Source organism: Hippoglossus hippoglossus, chromosome 20 (genome assembly GCF_009819705.1).
Source record: "Hippoglossus hippoglossus isolate fHipHip1 chromosome 20, fHipHip1.pri, whole genome shotgun sequence".
Classification (NCBI taxonomy): Eukaryota; Metazoa; Chordata; class Actinopteri; order Pleuronectiformes; family Pleuronectidae; genus Hippoglossus; species Hippoglossus hippoglossus.
This window is the reverse complement of record NC_047170.1, coordinates 11,753,781-11,770,486: the sequence shown is the minus strand read 5'-3', so window position 1 is coordinate 11,770,486 and position 16,706 is coordinate 11,753,781. Positions and strand designations below refer to the sequence as shown.

Here is a 16,706-nt window from a genome sequence, read left to right as displayed (position 1 = left end):
TTCCTCACCTCAGAGCTTCACCTTGCTTAATGAGGCAGAACAATAAAGACATAAACAAACCGTGACAATGCTGCTATCTCTCACCAGGCTACAGGGCAGCAGATGAACTCCAGAATAATGACGATTACTCTTTTTTGTATTCCTGCTGTTTGAATGGAGGGGACATCTTAATGTGATTTAAAAAACCATGCAGGTTCTGACTGTTAATTTGTGGTATTTTTAATCAAATTGAACACAAATTGCAGTTTATTTTTTTGTCTTTGAGCTCTTCAATACAGACCAATGCAGCCAACTGCCCCCCCGCTGTGTGGATTGAGGGGTTTGACACTTGTTAAAAATGACAGCTTTATTTCCGTCATGTTACTTCCCAGCTGTGTTAAGTGCTTGCTTTTTACATCCCAGCGGTGATGTTCACAGAAATGATCATTATTGATTTAAGATACACAGGGGGAAGACGATCCAGTCAAGACATCAATGCAACACATGCTGGTGTGAAACATAGTGTGAATAAAGAGGTTTGCAACATCTTGTTGCCAAATTTCACAATGAACAACGTTTCTCTCCTTCACGGTAAATTTGCAGAGATCACAAGTTGGTTTCATGTCTCAAACCAATCGAGATTTACAGGCCTTGTTTTTAAAAGTCTTTAAAAGCACCATCCTAAATGAAACCATGACACGCATTAATATAAAACTTGCTACATCCCTGTGACTATAAGTAGTTTCCCATTCCTCCAAAGTGAAAGTAATTGAAATATTATTTCAAACATCTGCCCAAGCTGCCCATATCGCCCTTGGAGACTTGTATGATTTTTTAATATTGCCGGCGCTGTCGGGGTGCACAGGTTTCTCTTGTGCATCAGTCTCTTCCTGCTGTTACATTTCCTCCCCTCTTTTTCTTTCTCCTCCACTGGGCAACTCATTAAGGGAGCTCAGAGATTTCCTCAAATCTCTCATCTGGAAAGTGGAGTCTTCATACATGCAGCGCATGTTTCGGAATCTTTGTTTTTCTCCATGGAACTGCCAATGGAAACTTTAGATATGAACTTAACTGCTCATGCAATTCTGTAGAGAAATCCCTCCACTTAAATTTTAATTTTTTTATATTAAAAAGGTTAGTTCATTTACATCCCATTAGTTGCTCCAAAAGTGGTAATTTTGAAAAAGCATTTGCAGTATCAGTTCATCATCCTTGTCTCTGTTTGCCCTTTCAATGAGCAGATCCTGGAGGCGCTGGCACGTAATGATGACATGCTGGTGCAGATGTGTGGCAGGTTGAGTTCCAGCTGTGATGTGATCCCAGAGGAGCTGCAGGTACGCTTCAGTGCCATGTGTGGCGACAGGGTGGAGCACATCAACCGACGCACAACCAACTACAGAAAGGTAATTTTACTGAGCTGCGCTCTTAACGAAGAGACCTTACACCAGTCTTCACAATGAACTGCATACTGTATGTATAGTAACATAGTTCAGAGACATGAAAATTGACTTGGTTGTCCGTATTCCCTTTAGACTGACAAGAATAGAAGGAGGATGCAGCTGGTGTAGAAAGATCACTTTTACATAGCTCTCACTGAGGTTCTCCTGCTGAATCAATTCAGTGTAGATGCACTTTGGCAAAAGCTTTCTGGCAGCCTCCAGTGCATACTGGCTCAGATTGAATAGACCCTCCTACATATAGGGGAAGTGACTAAAACACACTATAAATGCACAGATGTCCTTCATGCTTGTTTTGCTTGTTTTCTTGGTGTGCTGACATCAGCATGTCAAAGTGCACCATGGTGACACACTGAAAACAACATCCGACTGCTCAGAACATGTGGTTAGCTCTCATTGACCTGCAAGTGATGGAGAAATGTTCGTCATTAACAAACGTGCGTGGTATTATCTGGCACTTTGCTTGTAATTAGGTTACAACCAAAGTATTTTCGTCATTTTCCATCCGATCTGTAATCATGTGTCTATAGGCAAAACATCGTAATGTAATGCATGTGTGAGCGAGGAAAAAGGAAAAGAGAGGAGAAATGAAAACATCTGACTCGGCATTAGAGCGGGCCTTGGATTAATTACTAGTCACTTAAAAATAGCCGCGCTCAGCCACAGCCAGGACTTCAGTTGTGTAAGATCCCCTCCTGCATTGAGCATTCCTCCGCCGACCCCTAGAGAGAGAGAGTAGGGGGAGTGTAAGAAAGGACCAAGAAATGTAGATAGAGGCAGAGCGAAAGAATGAGGACAGAGAAGACAGTAAGACACAACAGAACGTGATAAGAGGACAGATGTGAACAAACCTCTGGAGACTGGAGGGGATGTGGTGATGTGTTTCATAAAGAGAAGGTCAGCTCATGACCCATCTGGACCGTATCGTGTTGCTTGGAGCAGCAGCCTCCAGCTCTCTGAGATAACTGAGGAAATGTTTAGTTTAAGCTCCATGGTTATCGTATACAGTGGGGCCAAAAAGTATAGGACCACTCTCTCAGACCTTTGGGTCCCACTGTACATGATGTTATGTTGCCTGACGTCCCAAGTTAACAGAAACTGATCCGGTTGGCGGCATCTGCTTAGTAACATCCGAGAAAGTACGCAGGCCCTGTGACAGCGGGTTCAAGGAAAGTGCAACCAAATGTTGCAAAGAAATAAAATGTGTTTGTGATATTGTGTATCTGCTCTGTTTGATCTGAGGAGTCCTCAAGGCTCCGTGTGTATCATGTTCTACTTGGAGATGTTATCTTGTTGCATGTTAGGAAAGTTTGCCTTCACAACAGGGTTGGAAGGAGTTCCATGTACAGTTTATCCACATGTTTCTTCCAGTTAGATCAAAGTCATTCAGCGCCCTGGAGGATATTTTATTTCGTTTTAACAGTATATACAGGATACATGCGATGTTAACTTATCTTTATTTTATCTGAAGCAACACCATTTTTCAGTCTGAAGTGTGTTTGACAAACTAAATCAAAATGCAAACCGTGACCATGCTCTGTGAAGATTTTATGAAGATACAAATCAAATCACAAAAAAGTTAAATAAAACATATTTTCATCATGACATCTTACAACACGGCGATAAGAGCTGCTACGCATCTAATTTAATTCAATTCATATCCTTTTAAATGCTAAATGGTTATGATGGGGTCTGGAGTTTTTCAGATTATGTTATGAGTGATGATGACGTTATGTGTCTGTCTTGGATTTGAGCTGCCACACAAACAAGGAGGAATATAGAGTGATAGAAGTTTATGCTCATTCTCTTTCCGTGCCACTGTCATGGATGTAAAATAAAACTTTAGACTTTATTGACAGATTCTCCGTCCGGTATTTCATCTGTATTTCTTTTATTTCTCATGGAGCCTTTTATTCTTCTGGTCCTAAAATAGAAGTCTCTTCTAAAATCATAATTTCAACACCTATTATACACATTTGATTACTATTGATTATAAAGCTAGCAGCCATTGCTGGGGTGGCATTCCCTGCAGTCGGTGCCATTATAGTGCAAGATCTCCACCCACACCTCGCACTATATTATTATACCACATTAAAGAAAACGAATTAACAAATGAACATAAAAATATTAATATGTTTTTGTCTCTAAAGGCATTTTAAACAATCCTCTGGTCATTAAAGGAGAGGACGAGTTTGAATTTGGCAATATTTGAAAGCAGGAAATAACAACCAGCATTTAATTTGTATTCTTCTACATCTTTTAATGTTTTTATTTTACAGCACTATGTTCAACTCTGGTTGTTTCAAAAAATGCTTTATAAATAAACATGACTTGACCATGGGCGCCCGTCTCTTTGTATCAGTTTGCAAGGGTACTGAAGAACCGAGCGTGGCCCACCTTTAAGCAGGCCAAGGCCAAGGTGTCCCCGCTCCACAGCAGCGACTTCTGCCCCACAAACTGTCATGTTAACGTGATGGAGGTCTCCTACCCCAAAACTACCACCTCACTGGGAAGTGCCTTTGGTGTGCAGCTGGACAACCGGAAGAACACGATGGAGAAGGGAGGACGCAGCAGTGCTGAGCAGGGTGAGTGAAAAACCCAATGCACACTGGAGTCATTTTACATATTTATCTTTAAATTCCAGACTTTTAACTCAGGGCGTTTGTGTTGCCTTAGGTAAACTGAACCCCGTGGTTAATGTCCAGCACACCTTCACCACTATGGCGGCCCCGTCGGGTCACAGCTTGGGCAGGACGGAGGGACACGGCCTTCGCTTCCTGCTCAGAGAGGACGACCTGCTCACCCTGGATGCGTACCAGAAACTCCTCTACAAACTCACAACGGTTGTCAAAGAGATGGAGACGCACGGCGCCCACATTCATGAGTAAGTGGCCACATTAGCAAACATATGTGTAAACATCGGTCACGTGCGTGCAGGGATACAAGCAGTCAAACTCTCAAACATAACCACACGTGCACACAAATAACACATTGCTCATTTGTTTCACATAAGCACAACTCCCTGCAAACCATTCCCATGTGAGACAGGGTGCCGAGTTTCATCAAATTGCCCGAGTTTGAGTTTAATCTGTTTCGAGCACATTCCCCACAAATTGAAAAACAATGGGTGAAATTAATATTTTTTTTGAAACACTTCAAATCACTTTTCTGTGATGGAAAGCGAGACCCTGCCGCTGATTCCATCCATGATTTGAAATGCTTTGAGAAACCAGATTGCCTCATATAACAAGCTGTAACTTTAACAGCCTGCATGGTCAGTGTGCTGCGTCTGGCACTTAGCGGTCATACATTTCGGTCATTACTCCAGCACCAGGCTGTGTGTGCATCTGTGGGAGAGAGACAGGGAAACAGAGGGAACAACAGCAACAAGGCATTGTGGTGGTTTTCTCTAACCAAAGGTATTCTCATGCTGCATTCATGTAGATGATTTTACACCTGCTATGTTATGCGTGTGTTGGATCGGGGTTTCCGGCCTGGCAGCTCTGTGTTCAGCTTGGCGGGTTCATTGTCTGGAGACACATGCGTCCACGAAAAAGGAAATGGGAAACACTGAACCATTCCTGCCTCCCCCATCCCCAAACAGGAAATACAATCTCGGTGATCCAGAGGGCGTGTCATTAAGCCAGGTGTCCTCTCGAAAGTCCATTCACTAACAATGGACCATTGATATATTCATGCACAGCAGCCTTTAAAAATGATAATAGTCCCTTTTTCTAAAGTCATTTTCAGACATGAACTCCTGAGAATGTCCACAACTGGGTCAGATCTTACTCTGGTGTTTGAATTTCACTCATGAGCAACGCAGCAGGAGATTCTCCTCTCAGATGCGTTCACAACAACACAGAAATCTCCAGAGTATTCGGGTGAGGGGTTGGCGCAGAGGCAGAGGCAGGATCTAACGTATGAATTCTGCTGCAGAGATCACACGTTTTTGTTTGCAGCACATCGACAACAGAGTTGGTCCTTATCACCAAAAGTTCTTCTACGTGTGTGTCACGTCTTAGACATGTCATCCACATGCATGGGCTCATTCAGGCATTCTTGGAGTTCTTACCAGTCGGCTGGCAGGGGAAACTCAAGAGAATGTTTGGAGTTCAGTGCAGGTCTGAAAGCTGCTTCAGTAAGACATCTTCGAAACTTTTCTGGGATTTCCCTGCAGTTTCTTGTCATTGATTGAAATGTGATAATTTGACTGATTAAGATCATTAGTGTCCTCAGCTACAGCAGCAGTGTTCAGATAATGACGTTAAAAGTTGTTAGATGGAGCGGGGCTGTCACCTTGCTGACGGGTAAATGAGTTGAGTCCACAGCACGGCTCTTAATAACCAAGTCTGGACACAATTTCCGCCATTGCTCCTGTTGCCACCAATTAGCGTAGTTGCATTGAAATGATATGAGACGGCGTGAGCGCAGGGATAATGACCTTTCCCATGCACACACTTCAGGAGCTCGTTAAAGGATGAGCTTGTGGGGACGGGCGGGAGTGTTTCACAGCAGTGGAAACGAATGTGGGCTGTGGCGCTTGCAGTTGCAGTCTGGATGTAGTGTGACCTGTGTGGGTGTGTTGATCCCTCCTGAGCTCTTCATTAGTTTAGTTTGCTTGTTCGATGACTGGCGTTGGGTCGCTGCTACTTTCATCGTTCACACACCCCGCCCTGCCCTGCTCCAAGCACCCTCACTTCCCCTTTGTCCTGTCTTATTTCCTCTACACGCACTCTTCCCTACACCCGTCTGCACACACACGGACGCACACATCCATCACTCTCTTGTGTCTCCTTTCTTTTTCTGTAACGGGTGTGCCTAACTTTGACAAAAGCACTTTATAATGAAGTAATACCGGCCATATTTAAAGTGTGTGGTATGTCAAACAACCCCTCCTCCCTCCCTGCTCTCAGCCCAGAGCAGAAATAGGAAGTCTGGTAAATTCGTAGTAGATTAGAAATATCCGCAAGTAATTTAGGAAGAGAAAACAACTGGATGTCGAATGATGTTGCATAATTTATTGGCTGTTTCTCGAGGAATCCTTCTGGAGGCTGCGACCTGTGAACCGGTGTCACAGACAAGGGGTCACAGCTGTGTGGGGACGTGCCCGGTGGTGACGTGCTTCATGTCAGGGCCCTCCTCCCTTTCCTGGATCACACAACCCCCCCCCCCCCTTTTCCTCCCCACTTTCCTCTTTTTCACATAATTTCCTTATTCCACGCACATCACTGATAGACTGGCAGCAGTTTCCCAGCCATAGGGTGCTCCACTTTCTTTACCACAGTATAGATTAAAGCATTATGCAAATGTCCTCCCATGAAACGGCCTGATGAGGAGCTTTGTTATGCAGATGCACTTACAGATGCGATGAAGGCAATTGATGACTAATGGCAAAATGTGTCAAAGTAGGTTAAAGAGCTTCCTGTGAGAGATTAAGAGATCTCTCTGATAAGCAGTGGTGTACTGTGGCCTGCTCTCGTTCTCTTGCTTTTTTCCCCCACTCTCTCTCTCTTTCTGTCAAAGCCCCTTCTCTGATCCAGTCATTGTTATTCCCATTTGCTCCCTCGGTTAGTTTGCTCCCCAAAGGCCCCAAACTGCGCTTGCTTCTTTATTAACCAATGGCCAATCACAGAGCCTGGAGGACTTCTCCATAGTGATGGAATGCCAATCTCCTTTTTGGAGGGGCATTGTGGTAGCTCCTGGAGTGGACCATAATGAGGGCATCTCTGTGGCCCAGTCAGCCTGTGAATGGGTGGAAAGGGGGCCATTGGAGAGAGAGAGAGAGAGAGAGAGAGAGAGAGAGAGAGAGAGAGAGAGAGGAACCAGGGGGGTGGAGGTGTTTAAAATCATAAAGAGGCATAAAAACCTGAGATGCATTTGGGTGACACGAGGGGGACGTTTCACATAGCTGTGACTCCTTTAGCCGCCCCCCCCCCCCCCCCCCCCCATTGCCTCCACTTTAAAATGTCCTTAAGGCCCGATGTTATGACACAATGGAAAATGTAAGAGGACACAAATTAAAATAGGCCTGAAACGTAAACAGACATCGCGTGTCAGAGTGTGTGCGTGGGGAGAGATCCAAAAAAAAGTCCAAGCCCAGCATTTATTGGAATATTGCCTTAAATGCCACCATGTGTTGCTGCAACTGTAAAAATATCCCGGGCCGGTCCCTTCCTGCTCCTCTGATAGCCGCCTGATAGAATACAGACCAGCAGGAACAGTGAGGGGGGGGGGGGGGGGGCAGGGAGCGGAGCTGCAGCGTGTTGACACAGCTGCACCCTGCTGCATGTTTTGACCTATTAATATGATGCGGATCCCTGATCGTCTGAAGCTGTTTGTGCGGAAGCCGGGCACAAACAGACTGGGGGTTTGGTTTGGCCCACTCGCTCAGCTGGTGGAGCCCTCACACATGAAAGCGCACACTGTATGTAACAGTTGAAAATGTTACCGTGCTGCGGCACATGTAAGAACTTCCCCCGTGTAGCATGGGTCCGATCAAAGAAGTTGTTTTTATCACGCTGACTTCGCTGTTAGTTTTGGGTGAACGTCATTGCTGCTTTATGTAATCCCTCCTGTCTGTTTTCTTCTTCTCCACCCTCTCTCTCCCTCAGCATTCTGTCCTCCATCACACACCCTCCAGCGTCGGAGGCGAGGACCCCGGAGAGTTACATCTCCGCAGAGAGCGAGGGGGAGAAGGGCGAGCGCAACGGGAAGAAAGTGTGTTTCAACGTGGCCGGGGACGAGCAGGAGGACTCTGGACACGACACAATCAGCAACAGAGACTCATACAGGTACACAACTGCAGTGAAAGGTGGTTACATGAGAGCTGCAGACGTTCAGAGACATCTTTGCAATAATAGATCAGATTAAAGCATTTTAAGTATTTTATTATCTGAACAAGATCAATGAGCACTTTCAAATATTGTTTCTCTTCTTCCCATTTCTCATCAGTGACTGTAACAGCAACAGGAACTCCATTGCCTCCTTCACCAGCATCTGCAGCAGCCACTGTAGCTCCTATGTTCACAGTGATGAGATGGACTCAGGTACACAAACGTAACACAATGAACACAAGCATTATTCTCCTTCACCTGGTAGTAAAGTGAAAGTGTATTACAGGTAGAATAACACAACTCAAAGGATAAATATACACAATATTCACAATGTTGTGCAGGCGACAGGCGTGTTTACACATCACACTGTGGAAAACGTGTGAAAATGAGTGTATACAGCCTGGTGCCATGTTTAAACCACGGCAGATTGCAGCTGGAGCTTTGCTTTATAAATGTGGGGAGGGGGGGACGGTTCCACAGGGAGGAGCTTACATGCACTCACATGAACACATGCTCCGACCAGCTACCAAAACAAAGAGCAGAGAAGCTTGAATCCCAACACACACAGAGGGAGTGTGATGACATAACTCCACTATTTCTATACATAGAAAAATAGCTGTTAGATTCTATATTAATGTTTCAAATCTCGTAAATATAATCCATAAAGTGTGAGTTATATTTACTGTATAACATTTATAAACAATTTATGGCTATACCCTGGTCCCAGATAGATCTTGTAGGATCTATCTTGCAAAACGGTCCCATAATTGACAGGTCATGATTACAATGTGATTGAATGATTATATTTTTCTGGAGGTGGAGAACAAAAAAGCCTGAAGTTGAATCTAATTGGATTTGGCCGCACATCTCAGCTGGATTTGTCATTGATGTCTTACACAGCTGTGTATCCTGTTAGATATCCGTCCTCACTGCCTACACACATACACACACACACACACACACACACACACACACACACACACACACACACACACACACACACACACACACACACACACACACACACACACACACTTGCTATAATATGACAGAAAAGTAATACTGTACTGTATTTGCAATCATATGTTTCATATATGTTAGGAGTGTTATATGATTCAGTGAAACAACACTAAGTAATTGTGCACGAGTAAACGTGTGGACTAATACTGCCAAGTTGTGACCGCACCTCTGCAGGAGATGAGATGCCCTCCAGTGTGTGGCTGTCCCACGACAAGCAGAAGAAACTTCACAGCTTCCTGGAGCATCTGTTTAGCCAGGTGAGCCCCTTCACATCTTTTTGTGTTGTCTAAATGGATTGTGTGTTAGATTGCAAACGACTATTAAAACAGTTGTTATATTGCATCATGTGCAAGTTTTTATTTAGACCTTTGTGTGTGATCAGGAAGGGAAAATTGTCGCAGCCTTAAGTTGCCCCTTGACCTTTCAGAAGCCTTTGAAGCAAGGCTGGTCATATCTGATTACATATATTCTTTCTCTAGCACACACACACACACACACACACACACACACACGCTTATTACATCCATGAGAGGTTTTGCGAGGATGTCTCCATCGACAGTGCCTTGCTTTGCTGTCTGGGCACTTTTTGGCTGCTTCCTGTCATTTGTTTTTTTGTGGAGCAGTTTCTCCAGCTTTGTTTATACACCGCACAGCAAAGTGTATTCACTGGGGCTCTGTGGGATTGTGTGTGTGTTTGTTACAAAGAGAACAAGTGAACCAGGTGTTGGTTATGTTTGGGCGGCAGATCTCGCTTCCCTCCGCATACTTTCGATCTCGGGCTCAGCGGGGGAACTGTATCATGCCACGACTTGACCCTCGTGCTTTCTGCAGGTGGACTCAATCACCAGCATGCTGAGAGGAGCGGTGGTGGCTCGGGCGTTTGAGCAGACGAAATGCTTCACGCCTGGAAGAGGATTACAAGGTAAAACACCAGGACTATGCACCGTTATCACATCTTATAACATCTTGATTGACTCATCAAAGCATTTGAGCAAGAAATGTAAAAGTCTTTGTAACAAAAATATTGATTCTTAGGCAGAAGATATACTCACTTTTATATGACTCAAGTTTAATTACCTCTCATATTTCCATTGTAGAAAAACACAACAATCTCCAACCAGCATTAAACAAAAGAGAAAAGAAATATAAACATTAGATATATTCACTCCCCATATCCATAATCCACAAAAACAAAAACAAAAAAAACAAGATATTTTTTGTCTTGAAATGTCCAATGTCCACTGAACCACTGTCACACGAAGAATAGTAGTCCTCTTAGAATAATAATAATAAAAAACTTTAAAATAGTGTTTAGATATTAGAGTCCATCACCTCATTCATTCCCGATATACCCACCTATAACTAGGCAGACGTATCATGGCCACCTCACGCATTTGGAAAAATCGGCAACATCGTTGTCTGTATGGCGCTGCACCTCCTCAAGTATCGCTATGTTTTTTATTTACAGAATTCCAATGTGGAAGTTCTTTATGATCTAAATTCTGTGTTGTGCCCTCTAGTGTACACGTGTAGTTCACACATAGTTCATAGCAAGTATGTGAACAATTACGCCTACAACACATCTGGTTGTCTATGGGAACGTGTAAAAACAAATATATCTGGCACTGACACAAATACTGATGTGTCGCTCTGCTTCTTGGGTCTTGCTGGGCTTCACACTGGGCCCAGTATAAGAAAGATCATATCAGAGAAACTCCCAATCCCAACCGGCAGAATACTGAGAGAAAACAGCATATTCTCAAAATTCCGCAGCTGCCTGCACACAGGGGCTGCAACTTCCTGTTGTGTTAAGTGTGTTAAGATGTGATGGTAGAGACATGGGGGATGTTTAGTCGGTGGATTACAGCACCTACAAAGAAGATTCTCATCCATTTTTTTAAAATCTTTAACAGCGATCTCTCCCCTTCAGCTCTTCCAGTGCCCTTCTCTCAAAAGCCCTTCACAGCGTTGAACCAGAACCACTTGGTTACAAGCTCATCTCCCCTTTCTCGGAATTATAGTGCTACCTACCAGCCAATAGAAAAAGTGACCCTGGAACAACTTTGCTGTGCGTGTGTTATCTGATAGTTTTGTTTGTTTGCCACCTAACCTCGTCTTGGCCTTGGTGTTTAACAGCGGAGGCTATTGTTACAGTTTATCTCTCACAGGAAAATGTAGGAAATGCTGCTGGAGGGGTCTAAATTTATCCTTATCATTTCCCACTACAAATACAAACTAGCTCACTGTGGCCTTTCATGATCTGTGGACCGGTTCAGATGACTCAACCCATTCTGGAGATAAGATAGAAAGAAAACCATGCTCAAAAGCAACTATTGTTTTCTTCCTTATTTTTTCCCAAGACGTGCAAGTACGGTTCCCAGATTTTGCAAGGATGATAACTGAACGTTTTGTACCAGTGTGGTCTGTTTTAACCTGTGAAAAAAGTTATTGTTTGTCCTTGAATTACTCTAAAATGAAGTGTGCTAAAAGCTAAAGAGCAGATTACTCATTTATTCTGCATGTTTTCATAAGTATAGCCTCCAAACACAGCGCCCCATTTGGGACACAGACTTCCCTGAATTGAGTGCAGATTTGCTTGAACTGAAAATAGGTCTGCTTGTGGTTTGTGTGCATTTGTGTGTGTGTGTGTGTGTGTGTGCGTGTGTGTGTGTCGGTATGCATAAATGCCCCAAGGAGGGATATGAAGGCCTTGATCAGAGCTGATCCATCTTAACTCCACTAATGTGTGCGGTTGATAACACAGCAAACGGGATTATCTCACAAGTAGAGCATTCCTGCATCTGATCTCTCACTCTCTCTGTCGCCCTCAGACACACACACGCACGCACACACACACACACACACACACACACACACACACACACACACACACACACACACACACACTCACAGACACACTCTTTAAGCCGCTGTTAAACAGCCGTCGCTGTATCGCAGATCTGCTCTTCGTCTCCAGAGTAAACTTTGTTATAAGTCATTCTGTCGGGTTTTGAAAGAAGCTACATCCGATTGACAGAGTTTTACAGTCGTGTTCTGCTCCTGCAAAGACTCAATGACAAAGAGATTAGATTGTAGGCGATCGAAACCTGGTCGGCCTGGTCTGACTGTCCTATGATAGATACTGTAGATACTAGATAGATAGACGGATAGATAAAAGAGAGAGGCTGACATGGAAAGAAAAAGAGAATAAACTTGATGTTAATGAGACACATTTGGAGCAAGAGATAGAGGACAAGAAAACAAAAGATGAAAAAGAAGAGGAGAGATTTATGGGAGAAAAACAGTTGAGTACGATGCGGAGGAGTATAATGATTTATTAGGATCAGTTATCTTTCCTGATTGCCTTTTGAGTGAATAGCATTTTTTGACTGAATGATCAATCTTCTAAATAATTTACGTGTGTTGTACTTTGAAAGAGTTTCGAATGCTTTTGCTAAGTAATGGGAATTTTATGATGGCAATAAACATCTGGCAATGAAGCAGACTGGAGACATGGGGAGAAAAAAGAGAGCTGGAGGAGTGAGAGGGAAGAGCGTAGACATTATGAGATTAAGAGTGTTTCTTTATTTCTATTAGGTCCAATTGCTTTTTACTATGATTTCATTACACACTGATACAGTAGGTGGTGGTATGCACCTAGTTGGTTTGCTATCCACCAATAAACACAAAGGAGACACAAATTAAATTATGAAATCTGTCTTTGTGGAATAAAATGTTGCTCACTAAGGGAGGATTTGGAACAAAGCAGATTCTTTTATAAATCCACTTTCTTTCTATGTGAAATAGGGTTTACACACACACACACACACACACACACACACACACACACACACACACACACACACACACACACACACACACACACACACACACACACACACACACACACACACACACACACAGTCATATCCCATCACTGGGTCTGTGTTTATTCCTTGTTTGTGTCTGTGTGTGTGTGTCAGAGTTTCAGCAGGAGATGGAGCCCAAGGTGAACTGCACCAAGAAGTTGCGTCTCCATGTCAAGCAGGATCCTTGGAACCTTCCCAGCAGCGTTCAGACCCTCACGCAAACCATCGCGAAATATGTTGAAGGTCAGCGCCCACCTGAATTATAACAAACGCACACATGCACACACACACACATGCACACCTAATGCACTCTTGCTTTCACAGAGTTCGAAACCTAAAGCTTGCTCCACAATCAAATTATCTGGAAAGTTATACCTGGCTTGGGAGGCCCATTAAATTGACCAGTTCTCTAGTGCCCCTCATCATATTTATTAGATGCAATAATAACCTCTGCTGCAGTCACGTACAGGTAGTCTCAGTCCACTAACCGTGCTGCTCTCCTGAAACTTTAAATCCAAAACCATCCTGGGAATCATAAATTTGAGCCACAGAGAAGCAGTGTAAACAGCTTCAGAGCTACACTGTGAGATTCCTCTTATTCTTTTTGAATTAACATGGGAAGTCCAGCCTCATTTATCCTTAATTGCAGTGTGTGTTTTTTTTGTGTTTGTTGGCACGCAGCGTGATTACACAGACAAACAGAGCATGTGCATGCAGATGCACGGCCACAAGTGAGCATGTACAGACACAGCCTCGACCCAATCCCAGCTACATGACACTCCTGGGAAAGGTGAGCTGGTGGTCACGACAGAGGGAGTACAAATAAGCAGAGTTAATATTAATGCGCAGCTTGGCCTGTGTACACCAATTCCCCCCCCCTACCTCCCTACACATAATGGCCTCTTCATGCAGCACAGGATCCTGCCAAGCTCTCCGCGCCTCTGATACGGCTATAAACAAATGCAGATTTATGTTATTATCTTTGCCGTTGGCTGGTTTTTATGACGCTGTGTGCTTTTTTTTCCTGATATGTGAAGATAAACAGCTGCGGAGCTGGGATAGAGCAAAAGAGTTATACAGCATTGCCCTATTTATGACTTGAAGAGGTAGACTTTCTTGCACAGGTCCTAATATTGTAGTTGAGGAGAAGGGCTCATTGGGTTGTGTGGTTGTGTACAAGGTCATTCGCCGCCTCACTGGACTGACTTGTTTGGTTTCCTTTTCAGAGGTGAAGACGAGGCTGCTCTTGGTCCTACTACAGTATACAGGTTTGTCTTACTTCCCTCTTGCAGTGAAACAGAAATACAGGATGTAATACTGACTTAGGCAACATAGGTTTTCAAATGAAAACAATCTTTGTCTCAGCGTTTTGGCTCCGTATGGTTTTAATTCCCGTCCATACTTACAAGCCTGAAAACACATATCACGTGACACTTCCTCAAAGAAGCACAAATTGCAATAATAAAAAGTAGTAAAGGGTAGGCAGTGGTTGTATTGGTTAATAATTGTATAATCTCACAACTCATTCAACTTTTCCGAGAGGTCTATTTCTCAGGGATTTTCTGGCAGCCAATTATTTTCCACTTGGGTGAACCTGTCATTTGCTCTCATTTCTTTCTGATACAATATTTTATACTCAGCAGATTTAATAAAAAGCAGCCATTACTTTTTGTCACCTCACAGTTTTAATGACCATAACAAACTCACACACGTATCTCTATCACTTTTTTTCTTTGAACCTTGACACCTACACCTCAGTTATTGATTTTCGCTCCTCAGTTTTGTGTATTTGATATTCTCTTCTCTTTTCTTATCTGTTACGTTCATTGTTTTTATTTCACCTCAATCATTTTGTTTCCCGTTAGACTCAGAAATCCAGTTGCGTCGAGATATGGTGTTCTGTCAGTCTCTAGTCGCAGCTGTGTGTGCCTTCACAGAGCATCTACTGGCCGTCCTCAACCAGGTAAATTACACAAATGTACAAAAATACCTTACGAATAAAAGGAAACTTCTTTTACCTTATTTATCTTTTAGATTTTTTTTTTTAACCTTAGCCCACTGATTGGCCTTCTTGTGTCCACTTGCAGTTCCACAGCGTGAGCAGGGAGATGGACCAGGACAGCTCGGACCCCCAGGACCTACAGGAGACTCAGGAAGCCAGCTGCCGTTGGCTGGAGCAGATCGCCAGCGCCGGGCTGCTCTTCCACTTCCAGTCCCTCCTCTCCCCCAATTTGGTGAGCACCAGACCACTCACGCCCAGATCTCAGTTAATCTGCTTTGACAGACACTCTACAAACAGGAGTTACCGTCTATATACACAAATGTATATTTTCTAAACTGACCATTCAAATTACTATAATTAGATTTTCAGTAAACATGCAGATTGTAGCTGTAAATACATTGAATCTATGTATATATCTTATACATATAGTACTTTAAATGATAACTATCAGATATGAAACCATATGTATCTCTTCATTATATAAACTAAAATGATATGAATTATGCGATATCCAACATTTTTATTCCGCTCTCTGAGTCAGTGTAATGATGAGTTACAGCTAAGCAAATAAGACGTAATCTACCAGTCACAAGTTTGGATTTAAAAAAAATCGATCATCAATCAAGATGCCACCACCAGGCAAAAAAAATTCACAAAAATGTGCTGAGTGCAGCAGACGGTCTGCCCGCAGTGACTGTGTGTGGACGCGGTGTGAATGGTTGAGGTGTGCCACTGATTTTAGGAGCCAGAGCCCACAGCCGATCCTCCCTCCTGTGTTGCTCAAGTCACAGGAACGGCTTCACCATCCTGTTTAAACTGAAAACGGGTTTCTGGGGATGTTGTGGGGATTATTACATTTAAAAAAACATTTAAAGGTATACAGAGCACATTTTTAAAATAACATAAATTTAAGAAAAGTTACATAAATAACATAATGTAACAGATATACCTAGACATCAATTTAAACAATTATATACAAAACACTATGTCTGTTTTGGAGAATTCTCATCTGTTCCAAAGCACCCTTGAAAATGACTAATACAAATAAATAATCCCATTGAGTTGTGTATATTGATGTGAATAATCAATATTTCATCTCATTTTTATAAAGTTGAAAAAGTGGGTTATTTGATATCAGACTGGTCTTTTCTCCAGTCCAGTGGAAAGACAGGGTCCAGACTGGAGTTCTTTAGGAACAGCCTCTGTGGATTGCTGAGCACAGCACACATTGTGACCTTAGTTAGCCTCTCCCTTCAAGAGTTTATTAATAATTTCCCTTCAGTTGAGTGCCTTTAAGTGAGTTTGAGAAACCAGAACTTAAAAGTGAGCAGCTGAAGGACGGTTCACCTCATTTCCTTTGTGCTTCTTTTCTGCATTTTGCATCAACAACCACACCGATTTTTGTTTAGCAATGAGACATTTTGATTTAGCTTCTATTTCTGTGTCCTCTCACTGGGAATTAGAAACACAGGAAGTGCAGTAAAAGTTTATTCTGGATGACCGGTTGTTTGAGTTAGAGGGGTGTGCGGCTTACATCAGGTCC

At 43.1% G+C, this 16,706-nt stretch overlaps 1 protein-coding gene across 2 annotated transcripts in view; it reads left to right on the top strand.

Moving 5' to 3' along the window:
• prex2 (phosphatidylinositol-3,4,5-trisphosphate-dependent Rac exchange factor 2) overlaps positions 1–16,706 on the top strand; it is an 88,636-nt gene that overhangs the window by 51,243 nt on the left and 20,687 nt on the right. For both annotated transcript variants that reach the window (XM_034572551.1, XM_034572552.1), the window contains 11 exons: positions 1,221–1,382; positions 3,799–4,021; positions 4,113–4,320; positions 8,051–8,230; positions 8,391–8,485; positions 9,467–9,549; positions 10,124–10,214; positions 13,276–13,404; positions 14,388–14,429; positions 15,027–15,124; positions 15,249–15,395. In XM_034572551.1, the coding sequence (XP_034428442.1) occupies positions 1,221–1,382; positions 3,799–4,021; positions 4,113–4,320; positions 8,051–8,230; positions 8,391–8,485; positions 9,467–9,549; positions 10,124–10,214; positions 13,276–13,404; positions 14,388–14,429; positions 15,027–15,124; positions 15,249–15,395 (1,458 nt within the window). The remainder of the gene's footprint in view (positions 1–1,220; positions 1,383–3,798; positions 4,022–4,112; positions 4,321–8,050; positions 8,231–8,390; positions 8,486–9,466; positions 9,550–10,123; positions 10,215–13,275; positions 13,405–14,387; positions 14,430–15,026; positions 15,125–15,248; positions 15,396–16,706) is intronic.